This window comes from Myripristis murdjan, chromosome 9 (genome assembly GCF_902150065.1).
Source record: "Myripristis murdjan chromosome 9, fMyrMur1.1, whole genome shotgun sequence".
In the NCBI taxonomy this organism is placed as follows: Eukaryota; Metazoa; Chordata; class Actinopteri; order Holocentriformes; family Holocentridae; genus Myripristis; species Myripristis murdjan.
Window position 1 is genome coordinate 24,092,772 of NC_043988.1, and position 19,566 is coordinate 24,112,337.

The following is a 19,566-nucleotide window of genomic DNA, read 5'->3' on the forward strand; positions in this document are numbered from 1 at the left end:
TCAGGTTGGGTTTTTGAACAACAAAAGCAAAGTGGTGTTTTTTGTTTTTTGTTTTTTTCCAGACATTATTCAAGAATAATGTCTATTCTGTCTATTCTGTCACAGGTTTTTATGCTATTGTTTTTTTTTTTTCTTAAGTGAAATGAATATAGCATGACAATGAAAAATAACAAGTTAGATGTGTCCTCAGCATTTTAGGCAGTTTATTTGAAAAACACATACAAAAAGATCATATACAAGACAATAAATAAAAAAGGAGACAGAACAGTTTGGGTTAAGCTATGCAACTTTTTGCATCATCATTAGTAATAAATACAGTACAAAATCCACCCAGAGTGAATCTAAAGATTTTCCACAATATTCACTGATCATGTTATTCTTCATTATGATTTAGCTATTGCTTTCATATTATTGATACATACTTCTACTTTTCTATAAAATACTCAAGATCATAAAACATTGCGCGGTTACAGCAAAACAGCAGTGTGTTGTACAAAGATGGCCACTTCCCTTTTTCACTGGCAGGTTAATAATCAACATTTTTTCAGCAGCAAAGAAACATCTGAAATATTCAAGAAGGTACAGCATCATATTAAACACATCTACAGAGCTACTCCCACGTACACATAGGAAAACCTGAGAAGGACATGCATTAAAAAGCTTGTGCTTTAAGTTCTACTGTTCATTCCGGTTCACCAGCTTGAGTTAATACTATGGCTACTGTCCAGTTCGCTCTGGAGTAATGGGGTACACTGTGGAGGGCATGGGTAAGGCCAGTGAGAGCACGAAATGAAATAATAGTAAGACCAGCCAGCTTCATTCCAATCCAATAAATGTTATCATAATTTGCAGGATTAGTAGATTATTAAGAAATGCACACCAAAAATGTGGTTAGCTTATTATACTCAGGTGTAAAACACGCTATCAATATTGTATAACCACAGTAATACACCAGAAATTTGCTCAATAAGATCAATAGCTCAAGTTAGCATGTTAGCTACCTCCCACACCCCACACAAACATAGCAATTGCCAGCAATACATACTACCAAAAAAATACAGTTCATATATGTGGGTCCTAAAATAAGCATTAAATTGAGATCCAGATATGATGGAATATCATGAACATGGTCAAATCAAAACATAAGCAACAAATTAAAAATAACCTTTGACTCATATATGATTAATTATGGGAAACTCAAAGCTGTATCATATTTCAAAAGCAAGCTAATTGTGGAGCCATGCTAAGACAAAGGGGCTGTGTGCCCAAACATCTGCTTGATCGGGTTTACCCGCAAGACCAAGCGAATATAACCGAAAAGATGAATGAAATTGGGGGGAATAAAAAAAAAAAAAGAAGAAGAAGAAGAAGAAAGAAAGAAATGGCATGGATGGAATGTAATCCAGATCAACAGCACCATGCTGGCTAGAAATAGTGTTTGGAACACCCCTAGTCAATTTTCAACTAGTTTCTTTTTTTTTCTCCTTTGAAAAAGAAAACACAGATGGCATGCAAAAGCATCCCCACCGACCAATGCATAATGAGGTATTCTTTTTTTAATATTTTGTGTTATTTCTAAATAAATATTTTGATTAAATTGCAAAGTTATGAGATAGAGACATTAAATATTCCACCACAATAGCTAGCTAGCTACAGTTAGTAATAAATAATGATTGTTAAATACTTAAGGCATCTTTAATCACAGCATTCTATGTGAACTAGCAACCCTCCATTTTCATCCGTCTGTAGTTTTTTGTTGTTTTGTTTTGTTGTTTTTTTTTTTGGATGGAGGTTTCATACAAAAAAAGGAAAAATAAAAACGCAACACAAACAGTCAAGTTACCCTCCAATAGTACACAAGGAAGCATGAAGATACTTGTAACTGAATACAAACACATAATCTAGGACAAGGAGACCCCACACCACCAAACCAAAATCAGGCAACTCCATATTATAGTGCATTTACAAAACACAAGCTACATTATAACAACAATAAATATGTTTTTGCAGCATTGCAGCTTTTTCTTCAATATGGTAAAAATGGACAAGGACTCGGCGTAAACGCCTTGTCCAAATTGGCATGTGAGCAAAAATCAAATTACAAGTAATAAAAAAAAACAAAACAAAAAAAACAACAAATGGAATAAAGAGACAATCAAAAGAAAATTCAAACTTAATGTTAAGAATAATTGTTTGGTATTTTTTTAAATGGATGGCTTTTTCTCCCTTTCACCCTCCTCCAAGTGAACTACGCTGACATGGTTCATGCATGATATAGAGAAAACGGCTTCTATCACTGAACATATTATGGTCGTTCTAGCAATACCATACACTACTACCATGGGGGGGGAGACAATCATACACATTCTAGCACGTATCATAGGCAAACTAGTTTGTCTTTTCCCTGTAACACCAGACACAGTCTTTTATCAAACAATAGGAACAACTTAGATTGAAATGAACGGAGCCAATACACAACCGAGGCGATTTACTTTATATAGAAATCACATGTGCTTGTTCGATAGGCAATAAGGTTCTGGTAATAGGTAATACAAATGTCATACTTTATTCACTCTAATGGCAAGACTCAGGCACTGCATCCTCAAGCCCATGCCGGTCTCTCGTGATCATGCCGTGAACGAGGCAAGAGAGAGGAGTTGCTGTTAGACACAGACCTACTTAGCAGCAGCTCTTTGAATCCTAACCTCAGCCATTAGGAGAGAAATGCTACATGGGTCTTAGATCGGTGTCTAAGGGCAACTTTGGTCTTCTCAGGATGAGTGGGGAGGGGGGAGTCTTAGGTGCATTCTCGTCCTCCTCTATGGATGAGTGGGATCGTCAGAGTCATAGTATACGGTTCACATGCACAGACACAATCCCTGTTTCTACTGCTCCACAATAACAACACAGCCCAAGCCTGCCATACAGCATGCACATCTGAGGCCTCTGCTCTAGGTTAAAGAGGCCCAACTACGACACTACACAGATCACTGGAAGCCATGCCTGCAGTTAGCGGTTTTAGCATCAACTCTGATGGCATCTACTAACTGTAAATCGAAAACCATGTTAGACGAGAAAGAGGGATTTTTGGCCTTTTTACACAACTAGCTCCGTCCTCAGTGCCTAAGAAGACTTAACATACCAAAAATTGTCACTTTAGAGTTGTATTTGCCCCCCCTCTGTGGTTTTATTTTTCACAAACATTATTTCTCAAAGCAAAGGCTTTTGCTTGCTACACAACACTGTTACTCTGTAAATACTTATTCAGTACTATACTCCATTACACCACAAGCATTCAGCTACAAGAGTTCACACCAAACAACCTCATGCTAATCATTTGATAATGTTCTGTACAGATGTGCTGAGGGCTTGGGTAGAGTGCAGCTTAAAGGATTTTTCACAGGCCTGGGGTGGGGTTGAAATGTAGTGGCGCAGAAACGGCCGTAAAACAGACAAGCCGGGGAGGTCGGTGGTTGGAGTCGTCTCTCTGGGTAGCTTTATGGAGAAATGTACACAGGGTGCACAATCTGACAGAGAATCATGGGAAGCCTCAGCACATCTGTTCAAACCTTTCCCCTCCTACCTTTTACATCCAATCCATCCAATCAACCATGAATCCAGCCACCTATCTATGCATCGACCCATTCCTCGCTGTGTTGTGTGTGCGTGTGCTTCGTTGATCCCTCTGTCACATTGGTTGTCTTCTTCGGCTGGCTCAGAAGGCAGGCTCGATAAGTGATGCAGAGGGGAAGTGGGATGTTTGGCAGAGCTTCCCCAGGGGAGGCAATGGAGAATTACAAGACCAGATCCAAAGCTGCGAGAGTCGACAGGAGGCATCAACTGTCTGGTGTCAGCTGGGTCTCAATGTCCACTCTACATATGGGGCATTTCCTGCTGGTGGCCAGCCACTGATCCACACACGCTTGGTGGAAGAGGTGCATGCAGGGTAATCTCCTGCGGATGAAGAAAATATGGTCAAGCCGGTTTCAATTTAAGGTATGAATTAATTTTAAGAAAATGGATCAACCATTAAATTAACACAGGAGTGTTATCTGCAATCCATGCAGTGACCTTCCTGCTGCGGACACTCATCTCAGTTAAACCACAGATAAAGGCCTTTGAATCTTTGACTCGCCTGTGACTCACAAGCCCATCGTTTCTGTAGAGTTTTCCTCTCCTTTGACTCTGTCTGACTCATAGAATTTAACAAGGCCTAAGAAACTGTGCTCAGATAAACACTCTTGAGAATAGAGAGCTTACGGGTTCCCACCAAAACAGGTTGCATCACCAAAATATTCTGCAAGCACTTTGAAAACCAAGCCATCATGTAGAGCATCATAACTTTGTGGGAGTTTCTGTGAACAGTCCGCTTTACGCATGATCAAAGCCTAACGCTACCCCTGCACCATCTTCCTCCCTCTAATGGTAGAATGGAAAGGGAAATTGTTCGCAAGATATATCTAAATCAGTCAGGAGTTTTTGAAAATTATTCCATGTACTGGACCCCCAGTCTGACTTTAATTAAAGAACAAGTTCATTATTTTGGAATCGAGGTCCTATTTACATATTGTCCGGCATCCTCAAATGCAGAGATCATCATTTCACCGGCTGCTTCAGTATTGAGCCAGAGATTGATGTGCTGCAGACTCCCGCTCGGCTACAACAGCAGGACATGGGGCAATCGTAAATGGCTTTTCCGAAATGGGCACCTTGGTGTGTACTCTCAGAATGCAATAGAACTGCTCCAACTGGAAGAAAATAAACTACTTTATTTCACAAACCAAACACTACCTTTTCAAACTGTAAACTGATGTGCTATAGCTTTCAGAGTCCTATGCAGAAGCAGGCAAAACAAGTCCCAAAATAATAATACTGTCTAAGCCCACAACTACTGACAAAACGCCTGGTGTGCGACTTTTTATGGAGAACATTCTGAGATCAGTAAGGGTGTACACTGATATTCCTGTTTAAAAAAAGAAACGTAATCTTAGTTTTTCAAACCCATTTATGTTTGCCCAATTGACCGCTGTTGTAGCGGAGCAGGAGCCTGCAGCACATCGATATCAGGCTTAATACTGAAGTGGCCAGTGAAAGGATGCTCTCTACGTCTGAGGATGATGCCAGATAATCTGTAAATAGGGCCTAGGCTCCAAAATAGCAAACTTGTCCTTTAATCCACAGACACCCATTTAAAGTTACCCTAAAGACCTGCATATGAAAATATATTTGGGTTTGCATTAAGTATTGAATTGTTTTGATGTCATACATAAACACTGACAAACTGATTAAAAGTACAGAGATAAAAACATAATGTTAATGTTGAATTTAAAAAAAAAATCAAGGATCTGCTCAGGTGAGGACTGTATGTAATTTATCAGTGACTTGTGTAAACATAACCATCACATCAACTATCATTTCACATTTTCAAGTGTAAAGGATCTTCACTTAAACCAGCCCTCAATCATTTTGCATGGTACAAATTTAAACTGTTCTTCAATTTGCTGAGGACCCTTTGGAAGCTCCTCAAGGATCCCTGGGAGACCCCAGACCCCATGTTGAAAACCACTGACCTAGAAACCCTGGAGTTTGCTATTTATCTAGTAATCCTCTCCTCTTTTTTTTTTTGAAAGAGAAAAATATAACTCCATGTTGCTCTATCACATCGCCAGTGACACAGGTCACAACACTCTACACACTAGAAGATTTTGGGAAGTACTTAAACTGCCTCTCTGCAATATTTTCAAGATAAGGTGCTGGAGACAGGATTTTCACACTGATGCTTTGAGTGCATGTGACACAGCGTGGTTAGGGTTAGAACTGCCAAAACTCTATGAATGTGGATCCATTCTGTGTGCGAGTGTTGTGAAGCTCCAAACCACCACACAAGATAAATGAAGAAACGTCTTGGATGACTTAACAGATCCAAAAGGTCTAATCAGTGGAGACAGTTTGGTCTGTGAAGACATTAGATTTCTGAAGCAGCCTCAAAAAATGAGTTTGATTATATAAGAGACCAGTGTTGTGCTTAGGACCATTGTGTTGTACAGGATTGGGAGAGCGGCTCGTTGTAAAAACAGAAATGAGCAAAATGATACATTCCATAATGTCTGTCTGGGGTGTTTTGAAGCCAAATAAAATTTCAAACAATGACAACCACTGTGCTAGTGGTCTCATTTCTTGCAAATGAAGCTGATCACAATCCACAAGTTTCCCCTAAATGGACTTCACCACACAAAAGAAATACAGAGAGACCCAGTGCCATCACCAACAAACTGACCAAAATTATCTCTCCCTTGGAGAGAACTGATGCATAACCACAGACAGGGTCAGATAAAACAAAGTTCTTATGCCCTAACATCGTCCATGGGATGATTAGTAAGTAAAGCAGCAAAAGTCCAAACATCTGCCTTTGAGAAAAGCTGCAAAACTAATGTAAGCTTGTACCTGACATCCTCTCCATCCTCCAGCATTGACAGACAGATGGTACACTTCTCATCTGTGTCCAGCTCTTCATCATCCAGACACATTTTCAGGTCCTGGGGTATTCTCTACAAAGAGAACAACACAAAGGCAAACAAACTTTAATTAACATTGGTTTTTTTTTTAGGTTTTTGTTTTGTTTTTTTTTGTGCAGCTGCGTCTTGCAGTTGCTATGTTTATGCCACAGCTATCAGTGAGTCAGCCCATACAGGATGGAAATAGTCACATAATCATGGTTCTTGCCCAGGCATCAACGGAAAAGACTGAATAGCATCTTCTCATTCATGTACCTCTGAATGATCCTGCTTCTCTAACTCTTTCCCAATATTTGGGTCATATTCACTACAGATGCAGTTTTTTAAATTCATTCCACGCGCATATCTGCAGATAACTGGGATGAGTCATCCCTAGCCTTGAATTTTGCACACTGCAGACCTGACTGACTGCTCTGTTAACAGAAATAGAGTTGAACTTTTAACTAACGTGAGACTGGCCACTGATGACTCCTCACTCCTCTTGACCCTGTGTTGCCCTCTTTTTATTCATTTCTTTCATACCTGTCTGATCACATTTCTCATGTTGTTGCTCATGTCTTCATTTTCCACCTCATATTGAGATGGGCTAACAACCAGCACCATACAAAGCCACCGTCTTACCTTCTTGTACTTATGAGGGAAAGTGAATCTCTCTATGGTGGTCTGGACTGCACCACGGTTCACACTGCCCAGTCTGTCCTCCAGCTGCAGAAGCTCCTACAAAGGGAACAACACAGGCGGGAAGAAAATAAAACCTGAGGGAGACGGCTTTTTTTCTTTTAAGCCTTTGAGGTGACTGTTCACAGTCTGGAGTAAAAAAAAAAAAAAAAAAGCTGTCTGTAGCTGCCCGTGGAGAAAACCTGAATAAAAATGTGTTTATGAATATTAAAAAAAAATCAATGCCAAAGAAAGATAATTGTGGAATGTTTTGCTCAACACTAATAAAGTAGGTTTTATCTGATTTAAGAGTCAGAAATGGCAGATTCCTAGCAGCCAAAGACACCCTCCCTATGATGAAAACAACTGTCATGAGATTAAAGGCATCTGGACCATTTGTGGCATCTGGAGCCCAGAGTAATTGGAAATAAGAAGGTCGGTTACACACTCGAGCCTGTCTAGAGCATTGGTCACAGAGCAACAATGATAAATTAGTGTTGACTGGTGTATCTGGTGAGGAAAGGGAGGAAGCAGTGCGAGTGCCAGGACAAACCTCGTAGCTCTCTCTAACAGCAGATGCGTGGCGGGAGGGGTTGAGACTCTGCAGAGCCAGCAAGTGCAACTGGGGATATGGGTAGTTTCTGATCTCATGGACAACCTGGGAGATGACAGATAAAAGAAGCTAACGTCAGCTCTGCAGTGGAAGTAAGAAAAACAGGGATACAATCCTTTCCCCTGTTGCTTGGCTGAGCCCGATGGTGTCGAGATTAATATCAGCAGCCCAGAGGAGATTCACTGGGAGTTTGTCAAGATGAACACCCGTCATGATTGATTGTGCTGAGATGGGCTCACCACTTGCGTTGAGGCATTGTTTCGGGGGAAGTGGTGCATCCTGGGAGAGGTCAAGTAGTGCTGATAGTGCTGCGGTAGTGGATGGATGTGGTACTGGTGGGGGGGCAGCCCGGCATCCACACTCAAATCCCTGCACAGAAACCACAGTAAAATATACACTGCATTAAATACACAATGAATTAAACACGTACTGAATTTACCAACTCAATATTTAACAGAACCTCTGACAGTACACCATTTGGCATCAGTAGATTTTTCCACATAAAAGTCATAATGGTTATTATCATGGTTATTGTAGCAATAACAGTTAGCGCTTACATTACATTATATTATATCTATACAAAGCCAACAACACTTCCATATTGGAGCCCAGTTTTGATACCACTTTTCTGGTTGTGTTGTCTTGTGTCTCTTTCGACTCAGGCAGGGCAATAAATCAATATTATATCAATACTGTGATATGAGGCTAGATCTCACCTGGGACTTTGGATATCGTAATATCATGGTATGGTGGAACTGGTTTTTAAGTGGCATTACAGCGAAGGGATACAGTTTTCAGAACTTATTATACTATTCTAGCTGTTTTGTTATTTGCTTCTAACTGCTTTTTATGTTATATCTACATTACTCATGATTATTTATTTAAAGTGTCTTGTGAGTAAACATCATACAAAAGCACCAAAATTCATCTTTACAACGTCAATATCAAAGTGTTTGGTCAAATATATCCTGACATTTGAATTTGTCTATATAACCAAGCTCTAATTCAGACTTTTTTAAATGTTAACTTAACTTTTCTCACAAACTAAATTTTTCTCAAAAGTATGCTCCTGTTCAACCTTAAGTGATTTAAGCAATTAGTTTGTAACTTTCTTCAAATTTCAATGCACTGATTAGACAAATAATTGATAGCTCTAGCTCTCATTATGGGTTAAGAATCTCCTCACACATTAGTTTTACGCTAAAAACAAACAAACATATATACTGTTTGTTGTCGAACTTGCCTGGACTTGACTGCAGTGCTAATATCAGCAATGAAACTGAGAAAACCAACTGACAAAATAACAATGTCCTGCTCGGATGCCCAACAAATGTATTGTTGGTCCAGAAAATAACAGATCATTTGATAGTATTTAAGATTTTTGCTGATATGAAATCTAAACTTAATAATTGCCTTTGTGAGCAAAAGGCAGTCCGTACTGTTGTATTATAACAAGTTGAATGCTTACCAATCTGTGCCCTCAGCCAGATAGCGGGGCTGCTGGACCACAGGCTGAGGAGGGACATGGAGAGGGGGAGCAAACTCATACCCGGGCCGCAGTCTGTGGGGCTGGTGAGGAACTCTCTCTGGGGTGCGTCTGCTTGAGGAGGAATAACCAAGTGCTTAAACACATGCTGGAAATAATAGGTTTACCAGAGAGATTACAAAAGACCTCAAATATGGTCTTAACCCGTCCTCAAGAATTTTGGTGTAAAACTCTCGTTGACTCCAACGAGTTGCTTGAACCATGTCAGTACCTGGAGGGTGGCAGGATGTGTCGGTGCTGGGCCTCAAGGATCTGCTGCTGGAGGAGGTATTGCTGGTGTAATGCCTGAGGTAGGAAGGGAGGGGCGGGGATGTCCTGGAACTGGGGAGTGGGCAGGGGGTTGAGGGGCGGGTGGAGCGGGGGGCCATGCTGATGGCTGGGAGGGGCCAGGTGGGGGTTAATGCCTGACTGGGGCTGCCCTGGGTGGGGCATGGGGAAGTCCATGGGCAGCGGGGCCTGAGGACCTAACTGGAAGTGCCGGCAAGAGGTAGCATGGCTGTGCTGCTGCTGCTGCTGTTGCTGTTGCCGGTTGAAATGGGATCCTGTGGAGGATAAGGAGAGCTTGTCAGCCAGCTGAGGGAAGAGATTAGCTGGAATTAATTGTGGGTGAAATGTGGTGTCACTGTGTGTGTGATATAGCATCTTAATGAATCCCTATCTCTTACCTATGGTGAAAAATACTTCTGTGGGGTGGGGAAAATGATGATTACCACAAGTACCATGAAAATTAATACCATTCTTAGTTCTGTACAAAAAGCTTTCCAAATATGGTTAAACATTCTTTGACCTCTTTTCCGACCTTGTGGTTCGATTGTCACTCCATTTCTTCTGATTCACAGACTGGACTGGACCAGAACAGACGATTTCTGTAACTACCAATGCATGATCTTCAACGCAGCTCAGATCTTGTAAATTCTGCAGCTGACAGTGAGCCATTGTATCGGGTGAAAACCATTATCAGCTGTAATTTAAATATACATTTTATTTTTTTAAGATTCCAAGTCTATGTAGTAGATTTTATGGAACAATTCCCTGACTGGATCTTGAAAACATGAAAACATTCATGAATTTTAAATTGTTCATTATTCTATCTATGCCTCACCCAAGTCTGTTATCCATTTCAAACAAACAGTATACGTCTACTTAATTCTGTCCCATATGAACATTCAGGAGTTAAAGAGGAAATAGCTTGAATGCATTTCATGCCATTTCCTTGCCTTTTTTGCTCTCCCCAACCACAGCTATTTGGCAGCTGCAGTAAACTAACTGCTGTCGAGGATCAACGGGGAGAAAAATACAGCCCTGCTTGTACTGTGGTGCAATATGTTTTTAATACTGTGCTTCGACTGACAAAGACCTTTTTGAACACGACTGAGAAATTGCAACAGCAAATTTAGCTTTGATTAGGGTGTTTATAGAAAACCCTGGCAAAGGCGAACCACATTAAGGCTGCAAAGGAATATGATTTGATGCACTGTCACTATGTGACTGTTATGTCCCTGTGACATAACCCGAAGATGCAAATTTTGCAGAGGACTTCAAATTTCAAAGAGAGTAAGACCGCAATCCACGTAGAAGATGCAGAATTCCATTGCAGCTTGATTTTAATTTGCTTTGACAGTGTAAAAGACACATGACGAATTCTGATGGAAACAGTGGAAATCTTCAAAAATCATGAGGAAATAGGCAAAAATCTACATTGCATTTACTAGGAGTACGCTTGAAAAATGCAGCATTGTTGCAACACACCCGGAAAGCTACACAACGTGTTTAGTTAAAATAGACTTTTCAGCAAGATTTCTGGCTTGACAGCCTGTCAGTACAGTCGTGCAGACAAGGGATGACCTTGCTGCCCTGGGTCAAAGGCTCTAGTCTAGACTGCAAAGTAGCACACTGCATTTTCAAGCGTCTCAGTGAAACGATCACCATGAATGACAGCAGATAGACTCATTCAGGCCCTGTGATGAAGGAAGCGTGGAAATCGTCTATCTTTGTCACAGCGGGAGAGGAGGTGGGTGGGGTGGAGGGGGGGCAGGTAGGGACAAGGGAGAGGGAGGACAATAAATGGAAATCAGCAAGAAGCACACTGAAGGTTAGGAAAAACACTATATTCTTTATTGAAAAATATTAGTATATGTGGAATTTGTGTTTTCTTTTTTGTTTGTTTGTAATAGTATAATTCCATGCAACAAAAATAAACAACATAGACTGAAGGCAAGGCCCACCATGCTCCATATAGGGTTAAAAAGAACAAAAGCGGCATCCAATGAGCAGACGTGTTGGCTACAGCACATGATTCCAGTACAGCAGGGTACATCTTTACTACAGAAAGATTACATTGGATTTTCACTAGTCAATGTATAAAACAAAAAAACAAAAATTATGAATCATAAATGTGACCATGCATTGAAAGTACTATTACCAGAACAAAAGGTAAAGAGAGACCACAACCAAACAATAAAGACGTTATTACTAATAGAGGATCTCTTTAGCAGTGCAGGAAATAGGCATCCCTGTGAAATGGATAGCATTTTGGCCTTATGTTAGTGGGGGAAATTGGGAAGTGATGAACCACCAGTGAGCATGTTTTGCTTACTTATCGTTACAGTTTTGTTTTGCCCGAGGAGAGGGCAAACTGCCCTGACAATTCAGTGTGTTTCAAAGCTTGAAATTTGCAAGGGGAACAAAGGATTACACAAAAATGGAGACAGTTATGGCAGGCTGTTGTGTGCAGGTGCAGTGTACCTTCAATCATTTTCAAGTTGATCACATGACAGCATTTACTGGAATGCTGAAGTTTAAGCTTCACAATAGAAAAATGGCATGCATATGACTCCAAACTGCATGCTTGTTTTTTTCTGTTTTGTTTTTTGTTTTTAATTGAATATCATTTTCAATTATGTACATTGCACCTTGTGTGAAGAGAAGGAAGATGAGCCAAATTCTGGTGTTCAACAATGCAGTGCAGTATTTGAGATCATGCAAAATGTATCCACTTTACAGGAATTTACAGCATGTTGTCTATCAAGACTGGATGGGAGGTACACAATGACATTCAACTGATATCTAAAAAAGGAGCTAAAATGTTTTACTCAGTGCTACAGCAATTTGACAGAAAAAAAGACAAAAGGTGCTCTGCTCTAGGTGTTAGCTTTTTTTTTTTTTTAGTCTGGTTTACATGGAAAGTCTACGGCTGAATACATCTTGGGAGGGGGGTGCTTTTTAATACCAATGTCGTCTTCTGATGGAAAGAGGAAATGAAGAAGGGATTCACAATACAGCTAAATGCAGAGAACAGGCAGAGGCCACGCCACACCACACAGCAGCAGATGATCATTAGCTACACAATGGGGGGGACGACAAAGATCTGATAAATGCAGAATGTAGAGCCAGCCTCGATACTATGAGACAGGGAATAAGAACAGAAATAAAAGCACAATGAAATCATTGATGCCACTGTTATGAAATTAATGTTACACTGTAGCTTTGCAATTGTTTTACTGTGACGGCATGTTTGGGGGGGAGCTTTCGCCAGACAGCTTCAAACAGCTGCTAAAATTGCCAATTAGTAGATTGACAGAAACGACGACTGATGAAATTGACAGGTCCGGAGTCAACGCTCAATGACCAGTCGGCTATATATTCATCAATAAATTCACCAATTAACATGGATAATAATTACTGAAATGGTGAAAAAAAGGTGAGCGCTAGCAGCAGCAGATGATCTTCAAATGACATCATCCAGACACAGATAAGCTGACTGGCTGGGAGGCTCGGTCTACTTTGCGGTATTTTAACAGTGAAACACACCATAGCGTCATGGCAAAAAATGCACCGAAACCTTACAAATTTACGCACAATGTATACAAAATAGCCTACGACCTGCGGTAATGCAGTGTATCCCAACTCTATGTGTACGGCAGTATTTTAGAAACCATGTCTTCTGAAACACACGACCTGTGTTAACTTAAATCTTTTGTGGGAATGTTTCAGTTCCAGAGAATAGTCCGAGCCCGCTAGCCAGTTAGCTCGTCTTTCCTAGCGAAATTTGTCTTTTGATAAATAAAAAAAAAAAAGATAGTTACACCAGGCATTCTAGCATGTATTATTCGGCGGCTTGTGTTTGTCATCGTTGGATAAAATATAAAGTAGGGTCACGTTGCAAGCAATATCCGCATTATTTGAGCGTTCAATTTGAAGAAGCTAGCTAACGCGAGCTAACGCAACAGCTAGCTCGGGCTAGCTAGCCAGCAGCTGCAGTGAATATTAAAATAAACAGGGCACATGTTTTTGGATCGATATGAATATTAATACTGTACCTCTATTTCTTACTGAGCCGAATACGGGAAGAACCAGATATCCGACATGCACTAAAACCATCCTGGGATCCTTATCTTACTTTTCCGCTGGGTTATTTGGAGAGAGAAAATAGCCCATGCGGATCTACATTCAGGCGGTTGTTGCTGGCTAGCACCACGGGCAAACGACTGTCTGACTCGGTTGTCGTTGACAAAGCAAACATGTCATTTTATGTCCGATGCAAAAGAGGGCGATGTTGCAGCACCGGCGCCGTGACGTCTCCGCGGCGGCAGGTGGCGCCCTGGCGAGACGCGCACGTCCAACATAAATAGGAGAAGAAGAGTTCATTCAGCCATTACATTCTCCCTCACAGGCAGGTCGTTGCCGCAAGTGCAGGACAGGTCACAAGCAACACGACGAAATGCTATCCGTGCGAGTTGCAGCGGCTTTGGCCAGAACCCTACCAAGGAGGGCTGGAATTGTAAGTGTCGCCTTCAACTATTTCACAACTTAAAAGTGACGATAAAAGTTTGCCAATGTCATTGTGAGCCGTATGGGTGTGAAGGGTAACTCCGCAGGCCGCAGACGTTTATAATCCATGCGCGTATTAGACAACTTTTTTCGCGGTGGAAACGTTGCATAAAAGCAATTGTGCTCAGTAAATTAAATTCGTAACTTGAAAACACGAATGTTAGTCGATTTTTATGATGCTCTTGTGTATTATTTGTGGCTGCGAGCTGCGCTAACGCTAGCATGTCAGCCAGCGGAGCTAATGCTAACCGAGCTTTCATTCAGCCACGCTCTGAAGGTCAGAAAGCTTTGACAGCGCATGTCCTCTTTTACCGCACACGCCAGCTCCTGCCTTTCAAGGATTGCACATCAAAAGTGTCGTTGCCAACTGTTTTGTGCATTTTATTGTATCGGTGCATAGTTTAATTTGCAAGGCGAAACTGTTCTCATTTGAGGCCGCCTGTTCTTGAATCTAGGTGTCCAAGACTGTGCCGGCTGCCTGCGTCGGGGTCAACCACCTCCACACACACAGACCATGGCTCCAGAAGACAGGTGAGCAAGCCAAAAAGGCAACATGAGCAGCGGCCGCTTTTCCCTGCAGGCCTCTAAGGTCGGCACCGAAGGGTGAGCAGACGGATCCTCGCATTTCGCCTGAGTTATTGATGCAGGTCATTGAATGTGCTGTGTTTCCAGAGCCTTTTTCATGTCCGAGGCTTTGTCAAATGGGCTGAACTGCACACCGCAGGCTTATTTACTAAAGAAGTGTCTTTTGATAAGCCTGCTTAATAGTTTTCAAATTATTCTTTGACTGTAAGAATTTAAAATGCGTAGGTTGCCAGATTTTTTTTTTTTTTTTTTTTTTTGGCTCGAATGAAGGTCTGATAACCTCAGATGTCTATGTGACCTTGGCAGTTGTGACACAAACCTGAAGAAAATTAAAGATCTACTTTCATTTTATTGTGCAGTTGTGGCTAAGCAAGGTCCTGTAGCAGTGTTCTTTGCTCTTTCCCAGGCACGGCCGAGGTGTCCTCCATCTTGGAGGAGAAGATCATGGGGGCAGACACCTCTGCAGACCTGGAGGAGACGGGACGTGTGCTCTCCATCGGTGACGGTATTGCCAGAGTTTATGGGCTGAGGAATGTCCAGGCCGAGGAGATGGTGGAGTTCTCCTCTGGGCTGAAGGTGTGGCTAATAACTTGTCCCTGAGAGAGAGAAAAAGGGAGAAACTATATATAAATTGATGCAGATTGCACAAGATCTGTCACATTGCCATAAAACCTATGTCATGAAGAAATGCAGATCACTTATATGTCCTCTTGGTTTCACCAAAATGAAAAAGAACATATTGTACTCTTCCCAGTTTGAATGAAAGTTAAAATGCTACCTAAGCTAATCTGTCAATGCATTGTAACTCAGCATTAGCTGCACTTGATGTAAAAGTAACATGTACAGGTATTAAGTCCACCAACTTAACATAACTTCCTCGCCCAGGGCATGTCTCTGAACTTGGAGCCTGACAACGTTGGTGTTGTGGTGTTCGGTAACGACAAGCTGATCAAGGAGGGTGACATTGTGAAGAGGACTGGTGCCATTGTGGATGTTCCTGTTGGTGATGAGCTGCTTGGCCGTGTGGTGGATGCTCTGGGAAATGCCATCGATGGAAAGGTTACACTTCAGCCTCTAGAACTTCTTTTTCTATGAAATGGAAATTTACCTCAAATGGAACTTGTTGTGATATTGGACAGTTTAGCTTAAATTTTACTTGCTAATGTAATGTCAGACTCCCTCTTTAGACATTTCAGCATCTTGATGAAGTCAGTGTGATATTAAATCTCTTTACTTTTCCTGTTCTCAGGGTCCCCTGGGCTCCAAGACCCGTAGGCGTGTGGGTCTGAAGGCTCCTGGCATCATCCCTCGTATCTCTGTGAGGGAGCCCATGCAGACTGGAATCAAGGCTGTGGACAGCCTGGTGCCCATTGGCAGAGGCCAGCGTGAGCTGATCATTGGTGACAGGCAGACTGGGTAAGTACTTTGGGAATGGAGACATCTTTACAGACAACAGGACATGCAACCACAGCTATGATTAGGCAAACTGAAACTTTGGCTAAAGACAGTATAAAATCCAGACCCTGTCTTAACTTGCAAAAATTCTTTCTTTCTGCAGCAAAACAGCCATTGCCATTGACACAATCATCAACCAGAAGCGTTTCAATGAGGGAACCGATGAGAAGAAGAAGCTGTACTGCATCTACGTTGCCATTGGTCAGAAGAGGTCCACTGTGGCTCAGTTGGTGAAGAGGCTGACTGATGCTGATGCCATGAAGTACACCATTGTGGTCTCTGCCACCGCCTCTGATGCTGCTCCTCTGCAGTACCTGGCTCCCTACTCTGGCTGCTCCATGGGAGAGTACTTCAGAGACAATGGCAAGCATGCTCTGATCATCTACGATGATCTGTCCAAGCAGGTGAGTCAGAACATGTCTTGACTTTTTAATTCTCAAATAACAGTAGCTTTGTGTTCAAATCTCTAAAGCACATTTGACCTTTTTTAAGGTTGCTTATAATTGCATTTAGCTCAGAATAGTCACCTTATGTTCTGTCTGCAGTTTTCAGCACGATGAAATGAGAAGCCTAATTTAAAAGTTATAGGTTAATTTTGGAAGTGCAGCTGCTGAAAGGTTGTGTTAACCATTTTCAAAGAGCTATTGTGCATGAATCTAAATGTAGAAAAGGAGGCAGAATTTAAACTGGCTACTCTCTTATGTCCATGCCAGGCTGTTGCCTACCGTCAGATGTCCTTGCTGCTGCGTCGTCCTCCCGGTCGTGAGGCCTACCCTGGTGATGTGTTCTACCTGCACTCCCGTCTGCTGGAGAGAGCTGCCAAGATGAACGACAACTTCGGAGGCGGCTCCCTCACTGCCCTCCCCGTCATCGAGACCCAGGCCGGCGACGTGTCTGCCTACATCCCCACCAATGTCATCTCCATCACAGACGGACAGGTAAGTCAAAAACTGGTACTTGTCCATTCAAGTCTCGTGCATGATCCTGCACATACCTGAAAATGCTACCATATTTACTCTCAATCCTTCTGCTGTAGATCTTCTTGGAGACTGAGCTGTTCTACAAGGGTATCCGCCCAGCCATCAACGTGGGTCTGTCTGTGTCCAGAGTAGGCTCTGCTGCCCAGACCAGGGCCATGAAGCAGGTAAGCTATAAGTTGGTTAGATTTGTAGTTACTCACTTAGTAAATTTACGTGTGGGTTTTGCTTTATAATCAGTCTTTGCAGAGCAGCATCTTACATAAGTTGTGCTCACAATCACATCTCATGAATTCTATTGCAACTTTCCCTGCTTCCTTGCAGGTGGCCGGTACCATGAAGCTGGAGCTGGCTCAGTATCGTGAGGTGGCTGCTTTCGCCCAGTTCGGCTCTGACCTGGACGCTGCCACCCAGCAGCTCCTCAACAGGGGAGTCAGGCTCACTGAGCTGCTCAAGCAGGGACAGTACTGTGAGTATTAACGTTTTTTCCAAGGGGGCGCGCTGATTGAGCCATATTGTTGATGGCTTGTAAAAAGTTAAAATAATAGAAATGCTCAGTTGGAAGTAAATGAATTTTATTAGACCATTCAACTTATTTTGTCTCTTCCCACCAGCCCCCATGGCCATTGAGGAGCAGGTGACGGTCATCTATGCCGGTGTCAGAGGTCACCTGGACAAAATGGAGCCCAGCAAGATCACAAAGTTTGAGAAGGCTTTCCTGCAGCACATCCTCAGCCAGCACCAGGACCTGCTCGCCGCAATCAAGTAAGACAGAGTTTGCACCCACATTGATACATTTTGGACAATAGTGTCCAGTGTTTGAACCATTTAAGTTTTATCTAACTTGACCTGGTTCTGTTTTCACTTTTCAGGGCCGACGGCAAGATCTCTGAGGCATCAGACGCTAAACTGAAGCAGATTGTACTGAACTTCCTGTCCAGTTTTGAGTAATGGATAGCACTTCCTCTTGATCTTCAGTGCGCTACCTGTCTGTGTCCCCATTATGCTTATGTATGTGAACACACTGAAGGCCAAAACCTCCATGTACAGATTTCTCCGAAGAATAAAATTTTACAACCCTACTGTGCTGTAAAATTATTCTGAATGTGCGCTTAACTAATTGTAGTTGGTAAGTTGGTGGCCGCTGATTAGATTTCTCCAGTGGCTGATGAGTAATGTCTTGTGAGAAGAACACTTATTTGGTTTTCAAAACACTGTTAAAATAACTTTCATGTTTGCCTGAACATGTCATTAAATTAAAACACAGTTACATTAAATGAGTGAATGCAAACGGTGCACATAGACTGTCATGAATTCAAATGTTTACTGTGCTGAGATCGTGGCCTACTCGGAGCATCAAATTAAGGAAGGCAACTGGATGGCGTTATGATGGACTTGGAGTGTTGGTTCCTGCTCATCAAGGATTCACTGTGTAAAGGTTGAGGTGTATGCCTAGTTTCTCAAACCTAGTTTGAATGACGGGGTAAAATGTTTGATACAATGGTAATAAATATGGTGACATTTGTCACATATTAAATATTTCATCTTGAATTGCTCTGTTGTGCTTCTTTATGTTCTCTTGTGAGTCTTTATTTCTAACCATCTATCTTTTTACTGCCCTGCAGCAAACACCTGTGCTCCCCTTCTTTATCATGTATCACAAAATAGTTCACTGCATTGACTGCAATTACAAAACCCTTGGCATATTTTCTACAAAGCATAATAGAGAGACTTCAGGCAAATGTCTCAACAGTGAAAAAGAACTTGTGGCATTCACTGTGAGCCAGTGTAGTACTCACCATGTCCAGTAGGTGATGATAGTCGATCATTTTGAAGGGGAGCGTGGTACTCAGACCAGATTTTCTGTCATGTTTGTACTTTTTCATGGGTTGCTGCTCTTGCTTGCTAAATCCATAATTAATGTACTCATACACTGGGGAGCAAAGATCTTAGTCCACTATCAAGAAGTGTTTATTGCATAATTTGTCAAAAACTAATATTTTACTCACTTGATGATCCTTATTTAAGAGTTTTTAGTACTTCTAAAGATCAATTTTTTACATATCTATGTATGAAACTGAAATGACTATCTGATTGCACATGATATAGATGGGCTCTCTGCAATTGTTACACCATGTATTTCATGAAAATAAAATGTAAGCTCCCAATACACTGTTTGACCTTGTGTTCCTGCAGCAACTTATAGTTCAATTGTTACAGTTAATTACAGATTACAGTTAATTACATTTACTTATATTTTACTACAATGCACACGAGAGGTATTCACAAACCAAGTCATTTGCATTAAAAGCAAGACCTACGGCAACCATACCATCTGAAGAGTAATTCATCAGTTCATCATCTTTATGAGGAAGATCAGCATCTTCA

The 19,566-nt window shown here is 41.6% G+C and overlaps 2 protein-coding genes across 4 annotated transcripts; one reads left to right on the forward strand and one right to left on the reverse strand.

The window, feature by feature from the left end:
- Positions 1-174: 174 nt before the first annotated feature.
- Positions 175-13,882, reverse strand: LOC115365875 (E3 ubiquitin-protein ligase RNF165-like). Of its 3 annotated transcripts, none has more exons than XM_030061077.1 (8): positions 13,651-13,882; positions 9,543-12,671; positions 9,254-9,385; positions 8,025-8,154; positions 7,726-7,830; positions 7,137-7,232; positions 6,445-6,548; positions 175-3,954 (listed from the first exon to the last, which is right to left on the reverse strand). In XM_030061077.1, exons 2-8 carry the CDS (start codon positions 9,971-9,973, stop codon positions 3,837-3,839), a joined length of 1,116 nt encoding a protein of 371 aa, XP_029916937.1. In that variant the 5' UTR covers positions 9,974-12,671; positions 13,651-13,882; the 3' UTR covers positions 175-3,836. The 3 variants fall into 3 exon arrangements, with proteins under 3 accessions (XP_029916937.1, XP_029916938.1, XP_029916936.1); XM_030061078.1 differs by having other exon boundaries at positions 9,254-9,382; positions 9,543-12,732; positions 13,651-13,880; XM_030061076.1 differs by having other exon boundaries at positions 9,543-12,732; positions 13,651-13,880.
- A 75-nt stretch (positions 13,883-13,957) lies between these two features.
- LOC115365874 (ATP synthase subunit alpha, mitochondrial-like) lies at positions 13,958-18,260 on the forward strand. The gene is made up of 11 exons (XM_030061075.1): positions 13,958-14,111; positions 14,617-14,692; positions 15,153-15,322; positions 15,632-15,805; positions 15,996-16,162; positions 16,305-16,605; positions 16,915-17,139; positions 17,238-17,345; positions 17,503-17,647; positions 17,793-17,943; positions 18,051-18,260. Exons 1-11 carry the CDS (start codon positions 14,052-14,054, stop codon positions 18,127-18,129), a joined length of 1,656 nt encoding a protein of 551 aa, XP_029916935.1. The 5' UTR covers positions 13,958-14,051; the 3' UTR covers positions 18,130-18,260.
- Positions 18,261-19,566: the final 1,306 nt, after the last annotated feature.